This window comes from Vanessa tameamea, chromosome 13 (assembly GCF_037043105.1).
Source record: "Vanessa tameamea isolate UH-Manoa-2023 chromosome 13, ilVanTame1 primary haplotype, whole genome shotgun sequence".
Taxonomy (NCBI): domain Eukaryota; kingdom Metazoa; phylum Arthropoda; class Insecta; order Lepidoptera; family Nymphalidae; genus Vanessa; species Vanessa tameamea.
In genome coordinates this window covers 9,418,068-9,444,401 of record NC_087321.1, presented here as the reverse complement: position 1 = coordinate 9,444,401, position 26,334 = coordinate 9,418,068, and the positions used below count along the sequence as shown (strand labels likewise).

The following is a 26,334-nucleotide window of genomic DNA, read 5'->3' as shown; positions in this document are numbered from 1 at the left end:
TACACCCACGTCGTAGATTCTAGTGAAGTTTGTTCATGCTACGTACTTTAACTATACGTAAAAAGGTCTGTCACATCAATATATCACATAAATATATATCACCCATACATATAAACTTGTATTGGCTGATCTATATACAGCCAGTGCATGTTTACTAACTAATAATACGAGTTTAATAGGATGTTAGGTACGAGAATTTAGACATATTTACATATTTTGCATAAAATATATATTAATAAAATTAACGAGTCTATTTCTTTCAGGCTAAGCAGACTATATCTAAAGTTCTCTGTTGTATCTATATATCTTACATATTGGATTTTTTAATTTTATTGATTACTGTTTAGTCTTATTTTTTTTTTATATTTATAGTATAATAATAGTCTTTCATCTAATGTTAAATTTAAGATTTATATTGCAGGGTTTGCAGAGAAAATTAAATAAGTATATCCAAATTTTGCGAGTATGCTTTCGGGGTCAGTGAACTGTGACATATTTTTTACGAGAATGTCATGTTTTTTTAAGCTCGTCCCTGATGTCGTCAATTTTAATAATGTCATAATTTTTGATTATCGTTGTAATTTCATTTTTCAATAGTTAATTGCGTTATTTAAATATTTTATCAATTTAACCTATTGCTACGTTTAACTTTTTTAATGTAACCTTTTTTACAAGTAATATATTAAAAATATTTTTATTAATATGTAACGTCGACGATATTTTTATATAGGAACACTCAAAAAACATCTCAAACAAGGCGAGATGAGTGTCTCTCTACATTTATAAAGGTGAAATATATGTAATCTGGAATAGGAAAAGTTTAATTTTTATCCAGTAAAAGTGTATTTCGCACCTGTACCAAACAAAAACCCCCCGAATACGTGGACGAAGCCGCGGCCAGAAACTTGACTGACTGACTGATTGACTCAAATATATTTTATCAAATATTTTTATATTTTGCTTTGGTAGGCGAATTGTATGCCGCTACGCGTTGATGATGACGGATTCGGTATTATAATTACTAATTAAATATCAAATACAGAGGCTTGTCATTAATTTAAATAGACGACGTAATTGTGATAAAAAATCAACTTCTGCTTGCAATAAACATATGTTCTTTTATTTATTGTCAACCGTTACAAATCTGAACTAAAACGATATTCCAGTGATAATTTTAAGTCGCAATTTATGTTATATTATTACGTCTAGAGTCGTATAAAGTTCACTTGTTTTCGTACGTAAAAATGTAATATCACTTCCCGCATTGCAACCGTAGGCCAGTGATATGTGGGGGCAGATCGAAATAAGAGCAAAACGCGAAAAGGTCATGAACATCGTTTTCGTCACAATTTTCCACTCGCTTTTAATGTTTCCGTCGTATAAATAACTATCTTTATGCAAGTTGGTCATTTACGTGTAAATTATTATCGAGTTTACTTGTTTTTCTTTTTAAAATAAATGTTTTTATATTTTATTGTTGAGTACAATTTTGTAATCGTAGTAGTTTCTCGTCTTACTCCGATTATTGTTGATCCGTCTCGATGGCTATATCCAATTCAAAAGATTTATATTTATATTTATATAGAACTTTTCATTAAATCAACAAACACAATCAAACAATAATCAACAAACGAACGTCGCAAAGAATATAGGGAATAACTTTATATATCTCTGGGTGTGTCACGCGTGCATCTTAACCGATGATTTCGAGTTCAAGCCCAGGCAATAACCACTGAATTTCCATGTACTTAATTTGTGTTTATAATTCATCTCGTGTTCGGCGGTGAACATGTGTCACATGTGTATTCCACTAACCCGCATTGGAGCAGCGTGTTAGAATATGCTCCAAAACCTTCTCCTCAAAGGGAGAGGAGGCCGTAGCCCAGCAGTGGGAAATTTACAGGCTGTTAATGAATGTAATGTATGTAAATGTGTCACTAGGACTCTCTGCGCAAGGTTATCCAGTGGACGAGAGTTTTATAAGATATTTTTTTAGTTTGACCTTCGTGAGTCTATAACGAACATTTAATAAATTTTTCTTGACTATTGTACTGGTACAAATTTAATTAATTATTATTTAAGAATAAAAAAGTAATGTTTTAACCGTCCTGAGAAAGTCCCTGTTCGCATCGTGAGTTAATTTAATTTTTTTAATAAACCTGGGACAAAACAAGGTAGATCGCATTAGTGCGTTGACAGTATGAAGAGTATACGAAATCGGAATGGAGATAGTTTTAGATTACATTACGAGTTAAATAACATTATAAATTAACATTTAATTGCGTATATATATAATAAATATAAATATCCATAATACATATGCTTTTTAGACCTCTGGCTCACGTTCTAGTAATAAAGTACGTAGAATATGTTGACCGCGTGTACCGTATATTAAATAATTAATTTTATAATCCCTGGTCATATTATAAACTTCCTTACGCGTCCGATCAAGATATTAAACTTTACATTTAGCAATGTAATGTAAGTACATCAATGAACTAAAGCGTTGTGATTTTTTAATTTAATTAGTTCTGAGATACTGAAAATATTTAAGAATTTCAAAATATCATCATTACGTTGACCCGAGATTTGTATTCAGCGCTTTGTGATAGAATTTTAAGCCAGCAAGTCGATCTATAAGACAGCATTTTTTAACACCTATATATTTAAAATACATAATTTTATTTAAACTCAATTTATTTTTATAGCCGCTTAAAATGCTAATTTAATTTTAAAATTGCACACAATTCCTGTTAAGTATTTAATTTTGTTTTAAATCTATTCTAGCCAACACACACGTATCCTCCTAAAGTTCATAATATCTATTTAAATTACAAAAATGACACATATTTCCGTTCTCGGGTTACGAAAACGAACGGATGACTCATTGACGACAAAACAAATGCTCGCAGAACGTACGAGGTACGTATAAGGCCCTTACAATAAAATTTATGAAAGATTGTGTTTGCATATTTAATATATTTAGAAGTATACTCGATAAAGGATGTATAACTCTACTTATAAAGGAGGTACATTGAGGTACATAGTTGTAACATTTAATTTAAGTTGACATAAATATAGTTTAATATTCGTTAGTAAGGTCAATTCAAAGTTAATCTGTCCATTTGATCACCGATCTGACAGGCACAGATTTTCTCAGCGGCTGGACACCTTGGAATACAATTTATTTTCATCTGCATATCAATCTATCATTATTTCCAGCGATGTATGTTTATATGTTCGCAAGAATTCATTGAAGAAGAGACGTTGGATGAAAAAGGAAACGAACTAATAGTGTGTTTGTTCTTTCTACAACTTTTTTTAAATGCTTTAGACATTATTAATATAGAAGATTTTGCAGACAAAATGTTGTTAAGAATTACGTCGATACAGCCATGTTAGTTTCCTACACGGTTCGTATTTGGAATGTTAGTTGGCGGTTGGCGATGGCGCGTGTCGCGCTTGCACGTGGGCCGCGACATTTGCCCCGTGCAGCGTGACGTCACTAGGTGAATCAGCTTGCTCGTTTTCCATAATTCAGATACAGATAAATACATTGGCAGGAATCGATAAAGTATTAATTCTTTGATATTTATATAAAGCCGAGTATTTAAAAAAGAAGAAATTATCGATTATCATGAGATTTCAAAACGTGATAAGATTATTTCGCTCTGCTTTTATAGTAACATCTAAAGTCAGAGTATCTATACATTGATGGTTTTTTTAAACGATGTTGAGTGAGATTTACTAAAACCGGGTATATTTGCGATAACGTTAATAAATTCTAATATCAAGCAAGGAGAGTCCTGTATTATATTTCAACGTACTTTACCTGAACTTGCTAAATTGATACGAAATAAAATGTAAAATAAAAATACTTTTAAGAGGTGTGGCTTTAGCTTAACTTAAATTATTTGACAACATCCCATCATTACGCTCGCAGCAGAAGCATAAACGAGATAAGTAGCTTTTTATCTCACAAACATACATTCAGCGGTTTGTTTGCAAATCGATTCGGATTGTTTGAAAATTGCTTCCAAGTGAACGATTTGAAATACAAATTATTTTGTATTTCTCAGAATGTTAAATTTATTTTTAAGACACGGCCGTCTGCAGAAAGTAGCGTTTGTAAGTATCTTTTTAATTTGTTTATGATATGTTTGCTTGAAACGATCTGTTATATATAGCCACCAACTTTTAATTTAAGTAAAATTAATTTCTGAAAAAGATTAATACCTCCATGTTATATGTATACAAGTCTTATATATTGTGTTAAATTTATATTTACTTTATATAAAAATAATTTATTAATGTTTTTTTTTTTTGTCAAATTATGAAAAAGCAGGCAGAAAACTACTAGGTTGTACAATATGGTGCTAATAATAGAATATAAATAAATAATAAAGATGAACAAATACATATATACAATACGTACTTAAAGATTTGAATTCGTTATAACAAAAGGGTACACGGATATATGTAACTTAAACTCGTGGGAAATATTTTAAAACCTTTTTTCCATTAATTTACGTTACAAAACTTTATTAGTAAAATTTAGTTTTTTTTTATAAATATGTAGTAAAAATTAACAAATTGACCACATGATTTTAAACGATCATCTCTAGGCTAAAAAAGCATTAAATTCTCAAATTTCATTGCCAAAGCTACGTAAGTTTATACGCGTTTAATTTCCTTCGTCTTTGACACTGTTATTTAGCGCTGGATTTAACGCTGAATCCTATATTTCCATGCAAACATTAGTTTGGTAATTTCTAAGTAAGACACAATTTATCATTCACAGTCAGCATTTCGCTGCATGGTCAGAGGCGACAGTTGGCGTGTAGCGACGAATATCGGAGCGTGTTGAGCGTGGGCGCGGGTCGTCGCGTCAAGCTCGTTATGAGAGACGTGGACAATGCCTTGACATGACACTACTTACCTCAAGCCTTTGAATAACAAGTACCGATTAGGAGTAATCCGTAATAGCATGAATATATTATATATAAATAACGCTAAAATAATATATTATAAAAGTAAGAGTACATTACATTTTCTTACATTAGTAGCCTGTAAATTTTCCACTGCTGGGCTAAGGCCTCCCCTCCCTTTAAGGAGAAGGTTTGGAGCATATTCCACCACGCTGCTCCAATGCGGGTTGTTGGAATACACATGTGGCAGAATTTCGTTGAAATTAGACACATGCCGGTTTCCTCACGATGTTTTCCTTCACCGCCGAGCACAAGATGAATTATAAACACAAAGTAAGCAGATGAAGATTCAGAGGTGCCTGCCTGGGTTTAAAACCGAAATCATCGGTTAAAATACACGCGTTCTAACAAGTGGGCCATCTCGGCTCAAAGTAAGACTGCCGTGACTAAAACATTATATTGATGGTTGTATTCATTAGAGTTGAATAATATTACGACTTACTAAACTATTAACGCATTTTAATATAAGTTTGTGTGCTCTCCGTCAACATAATATGATAATGTAGGGTTTTTATACTTAACTAAAGTATTTTGTAAGCATTTTATGACAGACTTTTGTGTATCAATTCCATTGTGTGGATTATTATTTTTATTTCTTTATCATTACGATGTAAATTTTATTTCATTAATCTATCTTATGCTTAGTACAATTCTCAAGTCATATTGAGTAAGAATAAGAGTTAAGTCATTTCTTGTATCGAATTATTTAATCGCAAACATTTCTCGGTCGATATAAGTACACGGAATTCAAATTTATACGATTGCATTGAATCGCAAGTGTTTAATGAATTCTAGTTTTCGTCTTAGTAAAATATTCTTCTAAGTTATACTAACATTTGTAAATCGTTTTTACAGGTTTCTTAATTTTGCGCAACGTATATTGAGTCATTTACTTATCCTAACGTAACGATTAATTCAATTTTGATATATATATATATATGTGTTTACGGACTATGTTTATGTTAATGCGGAGTGAATTAGGACCTGATCGATACCGAAATGCCAAACTATCACCGGCCACGCGTGTGCGCATAGTTGAACGAATTTACATAATCCTGAACGACTTCGTAAAATTTGTAGTCGAGCCTTTAATTATGCTAAAAATAATGTATATAAGGTGTTTATTACTTTAGAATAGCTTAATTCTGTTAAGAAATTAAATGGCATTTAAAATATTTATGTCACCGTAAAATTGTAATATTTAAATTTCATACGGTATACGTACGTTATTTTATCACCGTTTATGTATTTTGGATTTATATAACCTTTTAAAACGTCTAGTTCTTATTTTAAAGACGCATCTGAAGCAACACGCCTGCGTAATCTTATCTTGATGACTGGCGAGCCTAGCCATTAAATATAACCGAAAATACCGCGGTGCTACGATGATCCACCGGCGATTTTACTGGTAGTTAACGTTAGGCGTCGATAGGGCCTTAAGACTCTATTTACGTGAAGTTTAAATATTATACCGATCATGAGCTCCAGGTTAAGTGCGATAACGGGTAGATTGATTAGTAATTATTGGCAGGGAGAAAATCATTTTACGGTTAATGAAAACGCAAATTAATTATTATGGAGATTTAAGATGTAACAAAACTCCTCATTTTGACTTAGGTATAATATTTTAACAACGGATCAAGATTCATTTTTATATATACATCGTGTATATTTTTTTTTCGTTTTCAATTATTATTTTTTATTTCTAAAATGTTTGAAATGTAATTGGATTAATAATGTTTTTTTTTTTCGTTATACGACACACTCAAAGAAGCTATTACGTTATGGAAATGCCATATTATGTATGTGTTCAATGCAAATGTCAATTAAACAGGTTTAAATATGAATAATAACAAGGAAGTTATTAATGTTCACTAAGTACTTTTTTCTGTTTATTCATAAAAATACTGACTTATATAATTTTATATATACAATGGCGTTGAATTTGGTTTCATTATTTTTGATTTCATACAAGTAACTCATCACTCCAGACACTTTTAATGGTTTAAGTAAATATGTTGTGTAAATGTTAAAACATATAGGGTTTTTAACGTCCTTAGTCTGGAAGTGGGGAGTGTTTATACTCCCGTGCGTATAAAAGCACGTAAAGCCGTTTTCCAGCGTCTTAACTCTTTCTGGTCGTGTTAGATTAGCCGATTGGACTGCGAATTTGAGGGAATAGAGAGTGCACTTATGTTTGCGTACTATGTGCATATGTTCTGTGCTCATGACTAGTATCCCCTGAGAATAGACGAAATCGTTCAGGAAGACGTATCACTCACAAATGTTACAATCATTTAGTATGTGTAAATTATGCATAACTCTTACAACTTTTATTATTATTAAAAAATATATTATTTCCGTATTAATTAAATAATATAAAACCTTTTTTAAATAAAATCGAATAGCGAGCGTTTTTTATCTGTGACCGTTTTTTAAATTAAGAATGAACATTGAGAAATTATTCGTTATCGAGTTCACGAGTGGATACTATAAAATTAAAACATCATAAAAAATATAAATAAATACCGGTCGCTATCTTAACGCCATGTTTTATAAGCGAGTCCAACAGAAGCACTTAACCACGCCGCGAGAGAAAGGTCAAATTCCAAGTCGATTCCCTAAACCTGACCTTTGATTATCTCACAACAGTGATCGCCACTAATGGATCCCATGGTGAGTGAGCTGGTTCACATTGAATTCGACCGATAATCTTGTCGCTGACCGAATGTCTGGCGCAATAAAAAAATGTATGCTAATAGTTTCCGATCCGATAGCTTAATCGCGGTCGAACGTCCGGTAAATGTGTCGTAGTCGATACTTATATCGGATCCCACCACTCGGAATAGTGCTCTACTAATATTGCAGTTGTTACGTTGGTAGTGCTTTTTAGAGACTCGGCTGTGTGGATGAGTGACACTTATATTTACTTCAAACATAAATATCATACATTATCTGCATGACATCTACATAAGCCCTGCTCAATGTTTAAATTTAAATTATCGTAACAGATGCATAGTTTATTCGATAAATTAAAGTAGATTGAAATCATAATTTATTTGAATTAAATACTTTGTTATTTAATTAGCCGAATAAATATTATCTTATTGTATGTAAACGATTCGCTCGACGATTTCATTGATTTTATTAGAAAAGAAAACTTTTACCTCGATAAATATCGTAGAGATTAATTTATCATCCACGTATATCAATTTATCATCCTAAGATCAAGTACATTTCGTTTGCATGTCATTTATACAATGCTAATCATTTAATCTGATTATACAAATGCTTGTGGAACTTTCATACCAAATATAGTGTATCTTATATCATTTTTGTCAGTAAAGCAATATATGAACCAGTGAATAAAATGATTTTGGTCGAAGTGCGCAACTTCAGGGCGCCTGATTTTACGTAATTTTACGTATTTATTAATATTATGAATATGTGTGTTTCACCTGGAAGAAAAACACCAATCGCTGTCCATGTGTTCGACCGTGTCTATCCCGCAATCTGAAAGGAAATCTGGAATATGATCCAATCAGGAAGAAACATTGCCTTGCCCAGCAGTGGAACGTTTATGGAATGTTACAGTTATATAATCTAAATCTTTGAAAATTACCAATCCGGGCAGTTTCTTAGCTAACGCTGGCTAAGTTATTGCAGTCAACAAGAAGTAGTTCGTTAAGCAATTTGTGTAGATATTAATGTGATCTGCATAAATGGGGATTAATAATTAAATCGTAAATGATTTGACGTTTAATAAAAATGTATAAAAGTACTATCATTGCCTCTATATATATATATATATCAACAAACAAACAAATAAAATAAGGCTGAAATAAAGCTATTAGCATTTTCTTTGAAATCGACTAAAACATTAATATACTAAATACTATTAAATATAAAAATGACGTGCTGAATAAAAAAGTTTCCTTCATTATGGTAGTGTAAATTCGGGGCTCTGAACTAGTTTTTCGAATAATGAATTATTTATTTACAGTTTAAAGATCGGAAAACCGTCATATGAGGCCGGAGCCTTAACCTTTGTAGCGCCTTATAACGCCTTAATTACCAAATTGACTCCGTCAAAGGAAACGAATAATTACAGACGTTTCGAATAACTAATGTAACGAATTGATAAATGTATTCAAGTGTTAAAGTGTAGTTTTGTATACATTTTGATATACGTATATGTATATTACACTATTATTTGTTGTGACGTCAGAAAGACACGCCTATATAAAGAAAAAAGTAATATGCAGGTAAAGAAATTTGATACTAAGTCTTACCTGCTAATATGCTTGAGAAATCTCACCCGAAGTTTGCGGGTAGGAACCCGCAAGCGCCAGTCAATGTACATATACTCAATTTGTTTTTATAATTCACTAACTAATATCCGTTCTTTTCGCTGGACATTGAATGAATAATATATTGAACGAATAGGAGGGAAGTATCAAAGGAATTCAAAAACATTATAACCATCTACCAACGGTTCCGTGTCGATTGGTCATAAATTTATACGTTCAGTAGCTTTCACGTGATGTACCCACTATAAAAAAACATTATACATATCTCGTGCTTCTTCATCGTAGTGAGGAAACCTGCATGAGTCGGAAGATCTACTACATGTGTATCCTTCAACGTCCATGGTACCAACGTGATAACGAAAACTCTTCTAACTTCTGAAGAAGGTTTTAGCCCAACCGTGGGTCAGTTCATTTATATACAAAGTGTTTATTTTATTTTGCTTTGTTTTTTTCTTCAAGAGTAATAATGTAATGTTTTCCTTGTTTCAGGTAAATCAAGTTTTGTATCAAGAATCTCTTAACGTTCAAAATCAACTTGTCTACTGTGTACGCGAAATTCTGCAATAAATCGACTTATACTCGTATCTCTATGATCTACGCTCTCTTTGTAAGTGTTAAATATGAAATATAATTAAACCCTAGTTAATTTATAAAACTGGTTTAATAATAAATTGTAAATGTCGTCGCAGTTACGAAAAATTAGAAGATGAAATGCCTTTTAGTTCAATAAATATTCAAATACCATAACTCAACTAAAATTTACATTTGGTAAGAAAAGTTGCATAAGGTGCAATATGCAGCCTTATTGCTAAAGCACCGATATCTTCAGGCAAGCTTTGGGCAGAGGACTCATTGTAAAATACACGTGGGAAGATGTTACTTTCTAATTAGCTAAATGACCTCTACAGACTTACAGGAACTGCCAGAATTTGTCAAATCATATATCTCTTCGTTAAAAATCTGTACAAAAAAACTTTAATTCAAATTTACCCGAGTCAAACTCTGTATTTACATCAATAAAAATGTTGACAATCTTCAAACCCAGAATACGAGACGACTTATTTAATAAATCAAGGTGTCAAAATAATACTTTGGATTAAAATTTTGAGTCAGTGTCTATAAACCAGGCTCCGATGGCCAAGTAGCTCGTAACTATGAGTTAGGTCTTAGAGACGAGTCAGGTCCACTTTTCTTCCGCCACGCAATCAGAAGGGAGTAGTCCTGTTAAACGGGTTTCATACCGCGCCCAGCCCACGCCGTCCTTCTCAATGCTAATCGTTCCATAATACGATCCACTAATCGCATACCTCCGTCTTTACCTGTGATTATAATACCACCCACTTAAGTGTTTAATGTACTAGGATAAGTTTTATGCAAAGTTTTCTGTGTATCGGACATGCTTTTAGTGGAATCTTGCGTAATAATCGAAATCACTGTATCGGTGTAAACTACGTTCGATAATAAACTGATGATTGAAATGATTTCAATAATTACATAATCGAAAATGTTCCAATGAAATGTGTCAAATGTTTTAATTAGAAGGTATTTACTGCGGTTACTTGTTAAAAAAAAATTTAATATTGTTTTTACTAAAAGTAGGCATAATTATATTATTTTTATTTTTTATTATTATTTACTATAATGAAAATATAATAGAAATTATAATTTTTGACTTTGAAAATTACTGATGGTGCATTCACGCCTGGCAACAGCCGTCGTCGGTTCTGTTTGCAGCCACCGACCGGCTTTTAAATGCTGCCGCGCCTGCTACCTGACCGGCAGCACCGTCCGCTTACTGCTTCAAATGACAATTATACTGTCTACCTACTCCACGAACACAGTGTTACTACAGCATCTACGACTTAGCACACTATTTATTTATTTAATTCACGAGTCTCCAACAAAAGATACACACTAAATGCATATCCTTAAAATTAAACAATATAAGGGTTACAAGTCGTGTGCTCCTTCAATTATAGGAGACCACAGCAGGCACTAAGCTTAAGCAAAAAAAAAAAAACAAAATTAAATACAATTAAGATAAAAAGTGAAAAAAATATACGTAGCAATAAAAAACAAATATAAATTAGTAAGTTAAAATTAGGAATAGCTTATTAATAAGCACTATCGATATAAAAGGTTGGTTACAGGTTGCGCCAGTGACACGTGTATGAATACTCTATTATAAAACGATTTTAAGTATTCGAGCAAAAAAAAAGCATTATTTGATAAACAGTATATTTACAAAATTTGCCAAATGTCATTAATAACGAAACCCGCTTATAATATAAACCTCATCGTTTTATAGGGTTTTTTTAATTGTAATTATATTCGATAGTATTGACAAAAATAATTAACAAAGTTCTACATACATATGTTTTAGTAAATCAGTAATTTTAAATACATTTATCTGAACAGTATAAATGAATTAAGGTTTATTGAATTATTAAACTCAAAATACGCAAGATTAAATACAAGATACATGTTTTTACCATAACAAGAGCATTGCTCTTGCAACACTAACAATTATGTTTGGTAGTTTATCTTTCGCTTAACACCTTGTCGTACCTTAAGCGTTTGCTTTTGAGACAATCGGATCCAATTTCCTGGTAAAATATACACTTTCAACGTTGTTTTCGAGAAGATTTAGTGTCTAAGGCAATATTTACACTAGAGTTAGATAGAGGTACACTTACGATGTTACATCATGGAAGAAGAAAAACTATATTTTTAATTGTCTTATTAAATGAACGTTTTGAGTGACTGCCTCATTGGTCTAGTGGATAAATATAAGGCCAGAGATCCCGAGGTCCTGAGTTCAAACCCTAAGTCTAAAGGCAAAAAAAAGTAAGGCCGTTGGTCCTGCGTCTGAACTCTTTTCGGTGGTGTCGGATTAGCCGTTTAGTCGGATTACGATAGTGAGAGAGTAGAGTGCACCTGTGTGCACACACTTGTGCACTATAAATATGTCCTACATAGTCGGCCGTTCTCCCTTGAGATTGAACCGCCGTGGCTGAAATTGGCATGAAATCATATTAATTATGAGTAGATATATAAAATTTAATAATAAAATAATAATAATAACAAATATTGGACATCACATACTCGTACATTACTCTGATCCCAATGTAAATAGGTAAGGTAGGTAGCACTTGTGTTATGGAAAATCAGAAGTAACAACGGTACCACAGACACCCAAACCCAAGACGACATAGAAAACTAATGAACTTTTTCTACATCGACTCGATCGAATCGAACCCGGGACCTCGGAGTGGCGTACTCTACTACTAGTACTCGACCACGGAGGTTATCAGTTTCGATTTTTTCTTTTGTAAATTAGCTCTACAATTACATATTTAAATACAATGGCGATCTATTAAAATACTCATAATCACTACATATTAAAATATGAAGTCCTCCTCGTCTGTTCGCGATAAACTCAAAAATTCCGAATGGATTTTTATACAGTTGTCACTAATGAACGGAGTGATTCACGATGAAGTTTTGAGCGCATAATTCATAAAAAAATTGTTATTGTTGTCGACTGGCTGGAATATGATGATTATGATGAAGTTGTCAGACAAAACAAAATTTCGACCAATAGAAATGTTTTTTTATAGCATAGACGTCAAAACCAGGTCAGTTAGCTCGTTACCAATAAAAATGTCTCAAGGATTTTCTTAAAATATTTTTTAATTTTCATAATAACATTACATATGTGAGAAGAGACAATAAGAAAGAATTTAAAGCACACATCAATATTATCTTACGTCATTACATTCACAAAATAAAAAAGTAAAAAACCAAGCGAGTGGCACACTTGGCAGTTTAAATTTTAGCTTTGGTTTTAAAAGAAGTATTTAAACCTACCGATCCATCAACTGCATTGTGCTATATATTACGTTTTAATTTCTCCTGTTTGTAGCGTTCACATTTTCGCCGCTATTCCATACTATATTTTTAATAGTACTAATATGCTAGATTCAAATCAACGCAAAAATATTTTTTCAAATCCGATTGGTAGTTCCACAGATCAGTGCGCTCGAGCTATCTTTGTAATTTTTTATTAGTAAGGACAAAAAGTACACAAGTAATTATGACGAATGTGTAAAGTTATATTGTCTTAAGCCTAATAACGTATTTTCACTGGTTTTTAACTTTACGTTCCATTTGCGTTCGACATTTAAAAAAAATACTTCATGATTTTCACTGCTAAGAAGATGCGGTAGGCGATTGACCTTAATCTCGCAAATGAAATTTTGTTTTTATCATTCTTATTCCGAGCACCGGGCCGCTCATGAACGTCACGGTTGGTTTCATCCTAATGAGAACAATATGTCAAATTTTATATTCTTTTGACACTTACATAGACGGCTATGAGTCATGTTTGATGTTTTGACACATTTATATCTTTAATCGGACCCTGGAAGATAAACCTCGTTTTGAAACGTATGTTTAATATACACCTTAATAGCACTTTTGTTTTTCACGTAATTTGACCTTTTCCTTATAAATATTTGGTGTATAATCTTTGTTCTCTTGGCACACTAAAAGCTAATGACCAGCTTAGATGGGTCGAATCGATTTTAAATAAAAACATTTGAAACTACAATTTTTAATTGAGCGGCAATTATAACATATATTTTTGTATTTAAATACTGTTCATGAGGTTGTAATCGCTTTCGATTTAATAGTTGATCAACTAAAATCTCGTACAGAGTTACTCCACGAGTACATTTTGCAATGCCATTTGGTTATGTTAAAACTCATGAAAATAGAATAATAGTATTTTTTATTGCGATGGCCACGTTAGTAGCAATTTGGTTTTTCCGCACTTACTGATTACATTTTTTGTTCTAATTTATTACGTCCGTAGTATTGTACTGGTCACAATAAATTGATTAATGGCATATTATTTAAATTATATGCTACTTTATTCCGTGTTATAAATCAATGAATACGTATACATATATAAATTAGGTATAAGATAATTTTAGATCATGCAGTAAATAAAATACGTCTCGTTAGTCATATTGATATAGAACAGACATTAATATATACGTGGATACCGTAAATAACTAAATTCTTATTTTCTAATTTTATTACAATAACGTATCAATAAAATTGTAATATATTAGGTATATTATAAATTCGCCTTCTTTTAAATTATAACTAGCAAGCAATTGCGCGTAAAATATGACGGAAATAAATGTATTTAGAAATAAGTATATTTATTAATTATTTGTCATCGTTAAGGGGCCTGTTGTGATATATATCTTTGTTAGTCAAATTGTTGTCCATCATGGTTAACTATTTGTTACGATGAGAATGAATATGTAGGTTTCGGTCGCAACTTCAATTGCGTGTTAAGGAGGTCGTAAGTTTCAGCATTTGGGTTCAAGCCTGCTTCATACCCAATTTCATGAAATTCGGTTTTGTGATTTATCCATAAAAGCTTAACAGCCAGACAAGATATGTACTTTCGTTTTTATAATATTTGTATAAATATGATTGATATTCAAATGGAGGCAATAAAACGTTTTTCTTACATGACATCGTCAGCAGCTAAGAGTTATTGAGTTGGCAGTTGGCGATACTCGGAAACCAAATAAAGTTGGTCCTGCGTGTAATCTCGTGTAATCTCTATAAGAGTGAGGGAATAAAGAGTGTACGGCGCCGAAAATTTTATACTCCTTATAGATTTGCACACTGGCTCACTTATACTTCAAACTGTGACACAACAATTCGAAGTGGTTTGGCAGTAGAATATCAATGGGTGCTAGATATGCCTATACACATTTATTTATTTATTTATTTAATATTTGGGAAACAAACAGATATAAAATATAATCTGATAACATTATACAATTTAAATATACATAGCCACACTTAAGTAATACATGTTTATCATCATGAGTTATCTTCAACCATTCATTAAAGTTTTCCAATATAGATATATTTGAGTTAAATAACAGAGGTTAGTAAAATTCCACCCCCGCAAAGTTCAATTCCATTTAAATGTTAAAACTTTAGTATCGATAAACAGTGTAAAGTATGGACTGTCGCGTTGGGACATGCTATAACAGAAATCTACGATACAGTAAGTACATCTTATATACCTAACATATTTCGTTCATATATAATGATCGATAGGTACATAAATGTTATATGAAGTCGAATGAAAAATCTTGGCAGTAAATTTAAAATATTAAATACTATCTACCCACCCGGCTTCACTACAATAGAGGTCTGTATACGACTCTTATATTCTCTACTATAATATGAATGTATAAAACTTCTTCTCGATTCAGTCTGTTTATTAAAGAAAACTGCATTAATTTTTTTTTTATATTTTAAAGTCTACAAAACAAAATGTCAATCATAAAAATAAACATGATTACATTTTTCATGATGTAGACACGGCATGTGTTTAATATTAAGTACCAATTAGCGTCTAGTCCATGAGAGCAGCAGATACCAAGCATACATTTTTTTTTTGTTTAATTTGAGTTATTTAATCTATTGAAATATTTTTTTTAAAGCAATTTTTAATGAAGCCATAGAACGGTCGGCAAAAATATCGTAATAATAACAATACTATTGTAAGAGGAACACATGCGGTATAAAGGCGAGTGGCTAAGAACATTTGTTCTAGAGGTAGGAAGACAAAAGGTCCTAGAGTTGGGCAGGCGACTGTTTGAACGAGGGATGGAAAATTTTATGCATTGCAGGATATCGGACGAGTCAGTGAGCCCATGAATTAGCTTGTAAAGAAAGATAATATCGTTCATTTTTCTTCTAGTATGAAGTGAGCTTGCTCTGTAAAAATTGAGCCTCTGTATGTACGATTTAAGTTCGTGACATTTATTATCAGTGTAAGTGAGGTGATATAAAAATCTCTTTTGAACACGTTCAAGTCTATTAATGTGAACCAGATAGCAAGGGCTCCATACTACACTACAATATTCCAGGATATTTCGAACTGAGGTATTGAATAAAAGAATAGCAACACTCGGCTGCTTAAATATTTTTAACTGTCTAGTAATAAATCCAGATAGCTTAGATGCTTTTTTTATTATATGATCAACATGTAGCCTATAACTTAATGAACTATCAAGTATAACGCCAAGATCACGTATGCTCTTTACTTCTTGTATAGTTGAACTGCCATTAATATAATATGTCACCGACTCAGAAATAATCTTGCGAAAATTGTATGTAAAAACATTTTGTAGGGTTGATGTACATTTGATTTATGTGGCACCAATCACAAATAGAGTTTATATCCGCTTGCAATATTAGCTTATCTAAATCACTTTTTATTACACGATACATTTTTAAGTCATCCGCAAAAAAAATAAAATTTGATTTTATGTTAAAGCATAAATCATTTACAAAAATTAAAAAAAGTAAAGGTCCTAAGTGTGATCCTTGAGGTACTCCTGTAGCTACCTCATTTTCTGCTGACTTGAAACCACGAATATTAAATAATTGTGAACGGTTTATAAGACTCAATTCATCTCAATAAAGAACCATGAATTCCTATATGTTTAATTTTTTTCAATAATATCATGTGGTTTACATCATCACAAAATCTATTATGTAGTTGAAAATATTTACTTTTTTATATTTTGTAGAGATTATTTTAAGCTAATTCAAATACAGATTGGGTACAGAGAGTGTTCCTCTATAATATATGTATATTTTAATTTGATAGTAATAATAGACAAAGTCATGCAAACGTTAAAATCACAATTACTAAAACAGAATAAAACGTAGCTACACTTCCAACATATCAAAGCGACCGTTAGAATGAATACATTTTTTTTTAATTCTTTAACAATACATGGCCAAAAAGAACATTACTGAAAAAAATAAAATAAAACCGGTTTCCTTGCAAAAGATGTTTTGACCAAAAACGTAGTCGAAAGGTAATATTTAAAAATTCGAACATTTTTCCGCGTCGATTCATATTATGCGCCCACGTATTTGTAAGTCCAACAACAATCGGACGGCCATATTGAGATGTTGTAAAATCAGTAACACGGTAGCCGCGTACTCGTGTTATTCACAGATTATTCAAATGGTATACAATCGTATCATTATTTTATTTTCACGTTATGAGTGAATTTTATATTAAATTATAAGAATAATTATACTATATCCCGTATAATAATGACTTTTATTAGATTAGAGGTGTTTTTCGTATATTCTTACTCTACACTGTTTACGCCTTTAGTTTTATTATCATTGCTTAAACGGGCGTGTTTTGTTTTACGATTTACAGTTTTTTTTTTTTTATTATATGTTGAAAATATTTATCAAAGATGAAAACTTTGAAGCATAATAATTAAATAACCGCCTATCCGCAGCGCGATAAACTCGAAACTCTCTAATTAATAGAAGCCGCGACCTTTGCCCAACAGTGGTACGATAATAAACGGTTTGTTTATGCTAAGTTTATTAACAGTATTCAGTTATACGTATTATTACAAAAAAAGAAACGAATAAACTGTATTTTTTTTAATATATTCATTACTGAACACAGCGTGTCACGTCGTATCCATCTCACTTATTCATAATTAAAAATGACACGCTGCGACCGCGACTGAATACGGACATACATACATAATGTTTATAATAACACTAGGCGTGCCTGCGACTTCGCACGCGTTTGAATTTAACACTTAAAAAAACCTTAAAAACTTAAAATAAAAAGTTTATTAATATTTTATATCTAATTCTAAATAAAAGTTACTCCTTATTACATCGGCTATCTGCCAGTGAAAGACCCGTCCTAAGTCCTAAACGGTCCAGCCGTTCCAAAGATTAGACGGAACAAACGGACAGTCTAAAAGACAGACAAATATTGTAAAAAACGTTATTTTGGTATATGTACCGTGTATACATACATATGCATTTAGTAAAAAGCGGTTATTTTAATATTACAAACAGACACTCCCATTTTATATATATAGATACCAAGTATAAATAATATCCTTACAATACCACAACTAGATAGTATCCAGAGATCTGGATAACAGCCAGTATTTTCAAGTGGTTATATGTATATAGTTTAATAATATAATTTTGTACAAATTTTTAAAACTGAAAAAAAAACGTGGAATTCCTTTTATGATGTATGTTATAAATATCAATTAATAAATGTACTGAAATAAATAAGCATAGGGAAGTAAACGCGGATCTGACTACCCAAAAGAGCATATTATATAAAATTTTAATAGTGCAGTTGTTCGAACAAGTATACAAAAGTATAAAATATTTTGTTTGAAACAGTTGAAGTTTACGTAATTTCTATCGTTTTTAATGTTTACGTTAATTAAAACTACAAATTTGTAGTTTTATTTATTTCAATTAACGTAAAAAAAACGTCGTTAGAAGATACTGTATATTCATACTTCCATAAAGTAACTACCAAATCTCTGTACTCTGGTCTTAGGAGTTCCTCATATGAGAACATAGATTGTGTCGCGCAGGTGTCTTCGATCCCTAATTTAGATAACTAATCTTAACATGATCGCCTGCAGTAAACCCATGGCGAGACTCTCGTCCAACTAACGAACATTACGTATTAATATAATATAATTTTCATTGGACATTTTAATTAAATTCAAACGATGCCATTGGCTCCGCCATAACTGTTAAATGCTTGCCACATGAATATTGATAGGTACTTATTCATTTGATATTTAATTATTATCGAATTAATTTGATTAATAAAACAAAGATGAACATGGAAATGTTTAATTTAATTGTGATGAATATAAATCGATTAATAAATACGTATTTAAATAAATCAAATCTTATCTAAAATATTTTTATAATTAAATGTCTATTCGTACAACATAACATAACATAAACATAAACAGCCTGTAAATTTCCCACTGCTGGGCTAAGGCCTCCTCTCCCTTTGAGGTGAAGGTATGGAGCATATTCCACCACGCTGCTCCAATGCGGGTTGGTGGAATACACATGTGGCAGAATTTCGTTGAAATTAGACACATGCAGGTTTCCTCACGATGTTTTCCTTCACCGCCGAGCACGAGATGAATTATAAACACAAATTAAGCACATGAAAATTCAGTGGTGCCTGCCTGGGTGTGAACCCGAAATCATCGGTTAAGATGCACGCGTTCTAACCACTGGGCCATCTCGGCTCAATTCGTACAACATCAAATTAAATTTCTCTTGAAACAATATGAATTATGAAATGTAAATTCATCTAAATATGATCTGAGAAAATATTATTTTTTTGAATTATAATGCCAATTTTTTAATCTTAATTTCGATTTAATTTATTTGTATAAACCTACTTGATTCTCTGAAGTAAAATGTTATTTTTATAATTCGCTCGTATTGAGAACATTTTTATATTAAAACATAATATATTCGAAGATCAATGACGGATTTAAAGCGAAATAAAGATTTCAGACAAACGTTTCTTGTAATAATAAAGCAACTCTGAAGCATAGACACGCTTTACCCAAAATTAAGAGCATGACTCACATTTCTTGTTGCGAGCTTTTATGAATGCGTAAAAAGTTACATTGCAAAATTTAAAAACAGTTATTTATTAAATACCTATTATAATGTTATTATATTTCAATTTTATAGCAGATAATTTTTACAGTAATATGGTTTCATATTAATTAAATAATTACAATATTTGACTACAGGCACATTGTGCGCAATTCAATATATGTACTTATTATTAATAAATAATATTTCATAAAGACATTTTACACGCAAAAGACTACAAAACACCACGTGTTATTAAAAAAAAATAATACCAAAAGTGACACCACCAAAAATCTCAAAGAGAATTAAAAATCAATTTGCCGTTAACGGGCGGAGGCGGTAGGCACTACCTGAGTTTTTTTGTCTGATAACCGGGGTCGGGGCAGTGCGCGGGCGCACGTCGACTCGGGCGCGCGTCTCGTTCTTGTGCGTGAATTACACCTGTGGGTGTACTGTACTTACACTAGTGTTTTTAATACACGCGCATTCGGTACTTGCGTTCTTCATTGTATATGCTTCGATATACGGACTAGTACTAGTACGTGTTTATTATTAAACAATTGAAATTGTGTTTTAAGAATAAAGTTATTTTTCGTCGTGCTTGGAACTATATTATTGTTTGTGTGACTTTTTACTATTATTGTATAAATCAATCAATTGTGTTTTGAATATAGTTGTAATTTTAGCGAAAAAATTCTTTAGTTATTTTATTTTGTGCGTGGACCGGAATAAAAAAATCAGTTGTATCGTTAGTATTTTTATAAAGTTGGTGTAATGTACCTTAAAATGTATATCAAATCGGAGAGATTCTACCAGCAGCCGGACAACCAGCCGCTCAAGGATGATGACAGGTGCTTCTCGGATTACGAGGATGATTTAGATGATCGTAAGTTTATTTAATTTTATATTCACGTGTCGAAATGTTTTTCTTGGACAATTTTATTTTGGAGATTGTTTGTGTATTTGACAATATTAAGATAATAATTTTGTTAGGAAAAAACAATAATACGTCTTTTTGGACATCATCATCATCATCATCTCAAGATAAGAACATACCATAAATTCCTATTAGTCGTTTCAATTTGTTCGAAATTAATTTTTACGCCACGATTATTTATTCTTAAATTCTTGAAACAGTTTTTATTTATAGATGTTAACGTTCGTCATTTGTTTCGATGTGATCTACATTCAGGAAAATATCTCTCGGAGTCCCAGCACGCACGCGACCACGTTGATGTCTTTCGTACGGCGCATGCAACGATACGCGTCGCTACGCTTTCTATCGTCCATTTGCATTAACACTAGTTACAAATAATTTGTTATTAAGGAAGTCGATTAAAGTAATTAGTCTTTCTTATAGTATTTAGTCTTACTAATGATTCAAATTTGATTAGTTGGGGAGTTGATAATATATTTTTAATATATAATATATGTATTTATGTTTGTACACACATTAATTTTTCCAAGTTTCCCCAACGAAAACAAACCTTAATCACAATTATTTTACATTAAAAATATCACTAATTTTATCATTATAAATAATATAAAAAATAAACTTAAATCAGTTCTATTTAAAATTCCTAAATGCGTTTTAGTCATTTTAAAACCAATATGAACTAATTTAATTTTACATTGTATATAAATGCTATTTGTTAGTATAAATACAGTGCGAAACAAAAATAACTGAGAAAAGTGAAATCCAAGTCTAACCTAAAAATTCTAACCTCCTCATATGGTTTTAATTTGATATATGTGCAATTTATTTTACACTCTAATAAAGATTACGACTGCACCTTTCGAAACAAAGTCAAGAAGAAATATAAAACTTTTTGAACGTCAAGCCTCAAGAATTCATAACAGATCGCACTAAAGCATCTTTTCAAAAGAGACGGGACATTACTAACGGATTATTTTAAATAAAACAATTATAGGTCGAATAATATGAAAAAAATATATCTGTCCCTATCCCGTACTTTCATATTTTACCCAAAACAGGTAACCTTGAGCCCTTAAACAATGGTGAATCTTTCAAACCTACAAAAAGGCGAACACTTATTTATACGGCCAATTAACGGCAAAAGCTTTACCGGTTACATCAAAGATGACCAAAACGCTACATTTAAAACCCCCGAAGGATTAGTGCCAACTTTACTGCGCCGTAATTCTCCTTTACAATATATTTTTTGCCATTGCTTTCATTACACGCTCGTTACGTTATCTATCTTTAGAAGCTATGTACGTTTATTGTACGTCTAAATGATTTTTGTAATACAGAAACTAATCGAATTTAACATTTCTAAAATTAAAGTTAACTGTAGTTTAATAAATAAATGATGGAGCCACGTTATCTTCTTATTCCTATTTTCAAATTAATGATGACAAAAAGAGAGACGCTTTGTTTATATTTCTTAACCTGCAACGACATTTATTTGGGATATTTAATATATTTGTAAATAATAATTAATTTAATTGAAGTATGTCCTTGCATATAAATATGAACTAATTCATTTAAGTGTTAACTTTGTAGTAGTAAGGTAGACATATAATCATATTAGGCTTTAAGATTTTTGCTTGAAGTTCTAAAATAAGGTAAGTGAAGATTCGTAATTATTGTATTTAAAGTATTTGCAGCTCAAGCGTGTAACCACGAAATATGGCTATTGTTATTAATAAAATTATAGCCATTAATTTTCCTAGCCATTTTTTTGAATGAATCAGAATAGAAAACTAGAATAATAGTGACGTTAGAACAAAATGTATTAATTTAATCTCGTACAATAAAATATACTTTCACTCAGTTTTCTCTGAGAAATTATCTCCCATAGGTGATGGTATCTTATGTAAAACACGTATGACGTGACTCGATTGTAATACTTTAATTCAACACTTATTAATCTGTGCTATAATACTACGAGTCTATTATTATTTTTTACGTAATTTATTTCAAAAGAACGGCTTTAAGGAAAATTGTATTCGACGTTGTTCTTTTGCTATGTTCTATTGAAGATGTTTTTTCAATAACATGAAGAATTTAAAGACTTTTCTTTTTAGTAAATTTCATATTCGATGGATATCTATAAACATAATATATCTTTTAATTATAAAGTTGTCTACACATAATACAATTTATAATGTTTAATATTTCTTAAGTCTTTTACTCGACTAATATTATTACAACGGGGTTTCGTAGAATAATAATAAAACGAACTTTTCCATTACTCTGACCATAAAAAACCCGAAACCAAATACTTCCCACAGCACTGTAACTACAATACTTACCCTTAAAAAAACTCGCCCCGTCTCCTGCCCGTTTCACCCCTGAGCCCGTCTCAACTTGTCAGTACTGAATTTCACATCAACACAAACTTAAACTGACCAAATCAATAACAATATTTCTATCTATTATCAACCTTATGGCATTAAGTTATGTAATTTTAAATGTTTCTTTATTGTCGTATTATTTTGCATTACGTTAAAGGATCTCGTAATTCCGAGAAAGGACAATCGTCCTCAATATACCTGACCGTTAAAAAAATATATGCAGGTAAATTTGACCTGCAGTATTTTTTTTCTTTCGAGAGCAGGAAATCGCAACAATGGCACCCCGGTCACGCTCGAATGTCAGGTACATAAGACAATATTTAAATCACGTGCAGCGTGCAAACTTCGCTTCACTTATCAGTGTTATTTAATCTTAGTATTAGATAGTTTTCAAAAGGCAGAGCTGCATTGCTTTCGTATGATACTATCAAGTATTTTAACGTCAACAATAATTATATTTGTTATCTGAACTAAATTTTAAACTAGTTGTAATATTATAACGATACAAACACACACTTTCATTCTTTTCCTTCGCTAGGTGTTCATTTTTGTACAAAATTAACTAATTTCTAAAATATACTCATTTAAAATAACATTAAAATCGAGAGTGTTATCTCGAAATCCATTATAAAATGTATATAGATATATAACTCAAAAAGTTTACGTGAAAGTTCGAAAGTACAGAACTATGTAATTAGTATAACGCAACTCATATAGCATTATTACTCTGTTCAAACAAAATATAATAAACTACTGTTTCTTCTTTTTAATTCAAATCCAAGACCCGTTTCGTTTTTGTTTTTTCATTTTTGTAACATTTATTTTATTACTCACAGTCATACTTCTTAATTGCAAAGATTTAAAATATTTTTGTTAATAATAAACAAACAAAAAATACTCGTGGGATATCAACTTTAAAAACCGGTATCTCACAATTTGCATACGACGCTTATAATTTACCTCGGCCATTACGAATTTGTGATACTCGGCTCTGTTCAAAGTGCATCGAATAAATTCGAGGCAAGGTCAAGGGTCTGGGCCTAGGCCGAGGTCGCCGGGTGAAGAAGGTCGTGGGAGGGTCGCGATGCTAATGTGCTCGTCGAAGGTTCGGCACCTCTGACATTTTGAGTACAGACAACAAAACCTGTTGATGCCTCGTTAGGTCGATACGAAATTATTTAATAACACTGAAATTTCTAATTAAATTGATTCTACTGGCAGTGTACTTACAATATATGACTAACATGACTTGGTTTATAAAAATTAATATATAAGTTCAATGTTACCCAAGCGACGAAGCAGAAATGAGAGTTATGATATAAACAGGGTGTCTACATGTCTTTATATAAAGTATGTTCATCTGTAGTCTGTGCCGTTAGCCTGATCTAAGTGTCCAACATATGAAGCCAACACGGTTGATAAAACTCCCTTAACATATAAGAATAATAAAAGACTAAGGAACAAAAACAGGGTGTTAAGTTTGAAATGGATGATTTCATAAAATTTTACGCGTCTAAAAAATTACGTTTATAAAATTATCAGATCAGATATTTTTAACATTTTATATTTAGAGTTTAATTTAAGTTATAAATTATATTTTTATTGTAGCTAAAGATTTATAAGGAATGTGTTTATATAAACGGCAACTACGTTAAATCATTTTAAAAACGTCAAAAGCGTTTCGGTGCCAGAGAACGTCACTATTCGTATAAAAATAACACGAAAATCTAACGTGTACGAAAGCCATAATAAAGATGTTCGTGATACGTATAATGGAGCGATAACTACGGTTATAAAATTAAAATGTCGCCGATTCGGCTTCATGCGACGTTTATGTGCTATAAAATAAACTAAACTCTTCTAATAATTTAATCGTTAAGAAATTTTTTGTTCGGATTATAATTTAACAAACAGCTACGAAAGTTAAACATTATCTGTTAATATATCGATTTTGCTGTACATTTCTTTTAACATAAACAGTCTGTTAAGGTTATCACACGAGTTTTCTCATCAATGTCGTGTTTTCTAATAAATTTAGTCACTGTGGACAAAAACTAATGGTTGGATTTTGGTGAATACCACAATGCACTATTATATTTTATAAATATACATAATATGATTGGCCACGTGCAGTGTTTTGTTCATCACAGATCATGCTATGAGTTATAAACAAAAGTGATTAAATATATGTTTTATCGGCTGGAACATCTTAATGGTGGTCATTTATATGACAGTAATAAACATATACTAAAATTGGTGTCTTTCATATCATATATTTACTTGCATGCAATAGAAACACACGCATCGAATTTTAACAGCTTTCAAATCACGTCGAATATTTATAATTACATGATTAATTAGCTATTCCGGCTTTTAGGCGGGAAAAATAAAGGATTGACCTCTGAAAGCTTAAATAGTGATGTGACGATAAATAAACAAATATTGCGTTATATGTAACTAGTATCGGTCAAACAATATGTCCTCGCATTCATTTAAATTTGGTTAGAATGTCTCAAAGTACTGTCTAATCTGCGAAACGTCAAAGGCAAAACCTTCCCGGATCATTTATCTTACTAATTGTGACAATTATTATGGTGAAATTAGCGAACAAACGGACAAACTCGATAAGTGACTTTGTATTGTGTATATTATTTAGAGACTAATCGTTTTATAAACCAGAAGCCAAATCCAACTTGATGTTATAAATATAAATATATATGTTAGTTAATCAGAAAAACTTTAGACTTTTTTTTTAAGGTACAGACAAAAAATTAACGATTCAATATCTATTTTATTGATAAAGGTTTATGTCTTTTTTTTAAACTAAAAAAATAAGCATGGTTTTGTTTCTTCGGTAAGTAAATCGGCTAATAAAAGTTTTGTATATTTATTTGTTTCTAATATATATTCTCGGAGTACAAATAATTCTTTAAAAATTCTTGATAATCTTATAACTCTAACGAATTATTATTAAATAAAATTGAGAACCCGGTGGCTATAACTCACCTCGGGTCGAACGCCGAGTCGGGTCACGGGTTTAATGATAATGTGGTCTTATTGCGGATTCAGCCCGACCTCTACTTTAGAAAACGTGCACTTGATTGGAATTTTAAATACATTTTTCTATGTACTATTAAAGTTGTTTTGTAAGTGTATATTATATCTTTAACGTTGAT

The 26,334-nt window shown here is 31.3% G+C and overlaps 1 protein-coding gene across 4 annotated transcripts in view; it reads left to right on the top strand.

Annotated features, from left to right (window-relative positions):
- The window catches only part of LOC113403479 (ataxin-2), a 231,225-nt gene that overhangs the window by 152,643 nt on the left and 52,248 nt on the right, over positions 1-26,334 (top strand). The window contains exon 1 of one of the 4 annotated variants that reach the window (XM_026644044.2): positions 20,541-20,723. The exons of the other annotated variants lie outside the window; for them this stretch is intronic. Coding sequence (XP_026499829.1) covers positions 20,612-20,723 — 112 coding nt within the window. The 5' untranslated portion in view covers positions 20,541-20,611. Of the gene's footprint in view, positions 1-20,540; positions 20,724-26,334 lie in introns of those variants that run through there. 4 annotated transcript variants of the gene reach the window in all.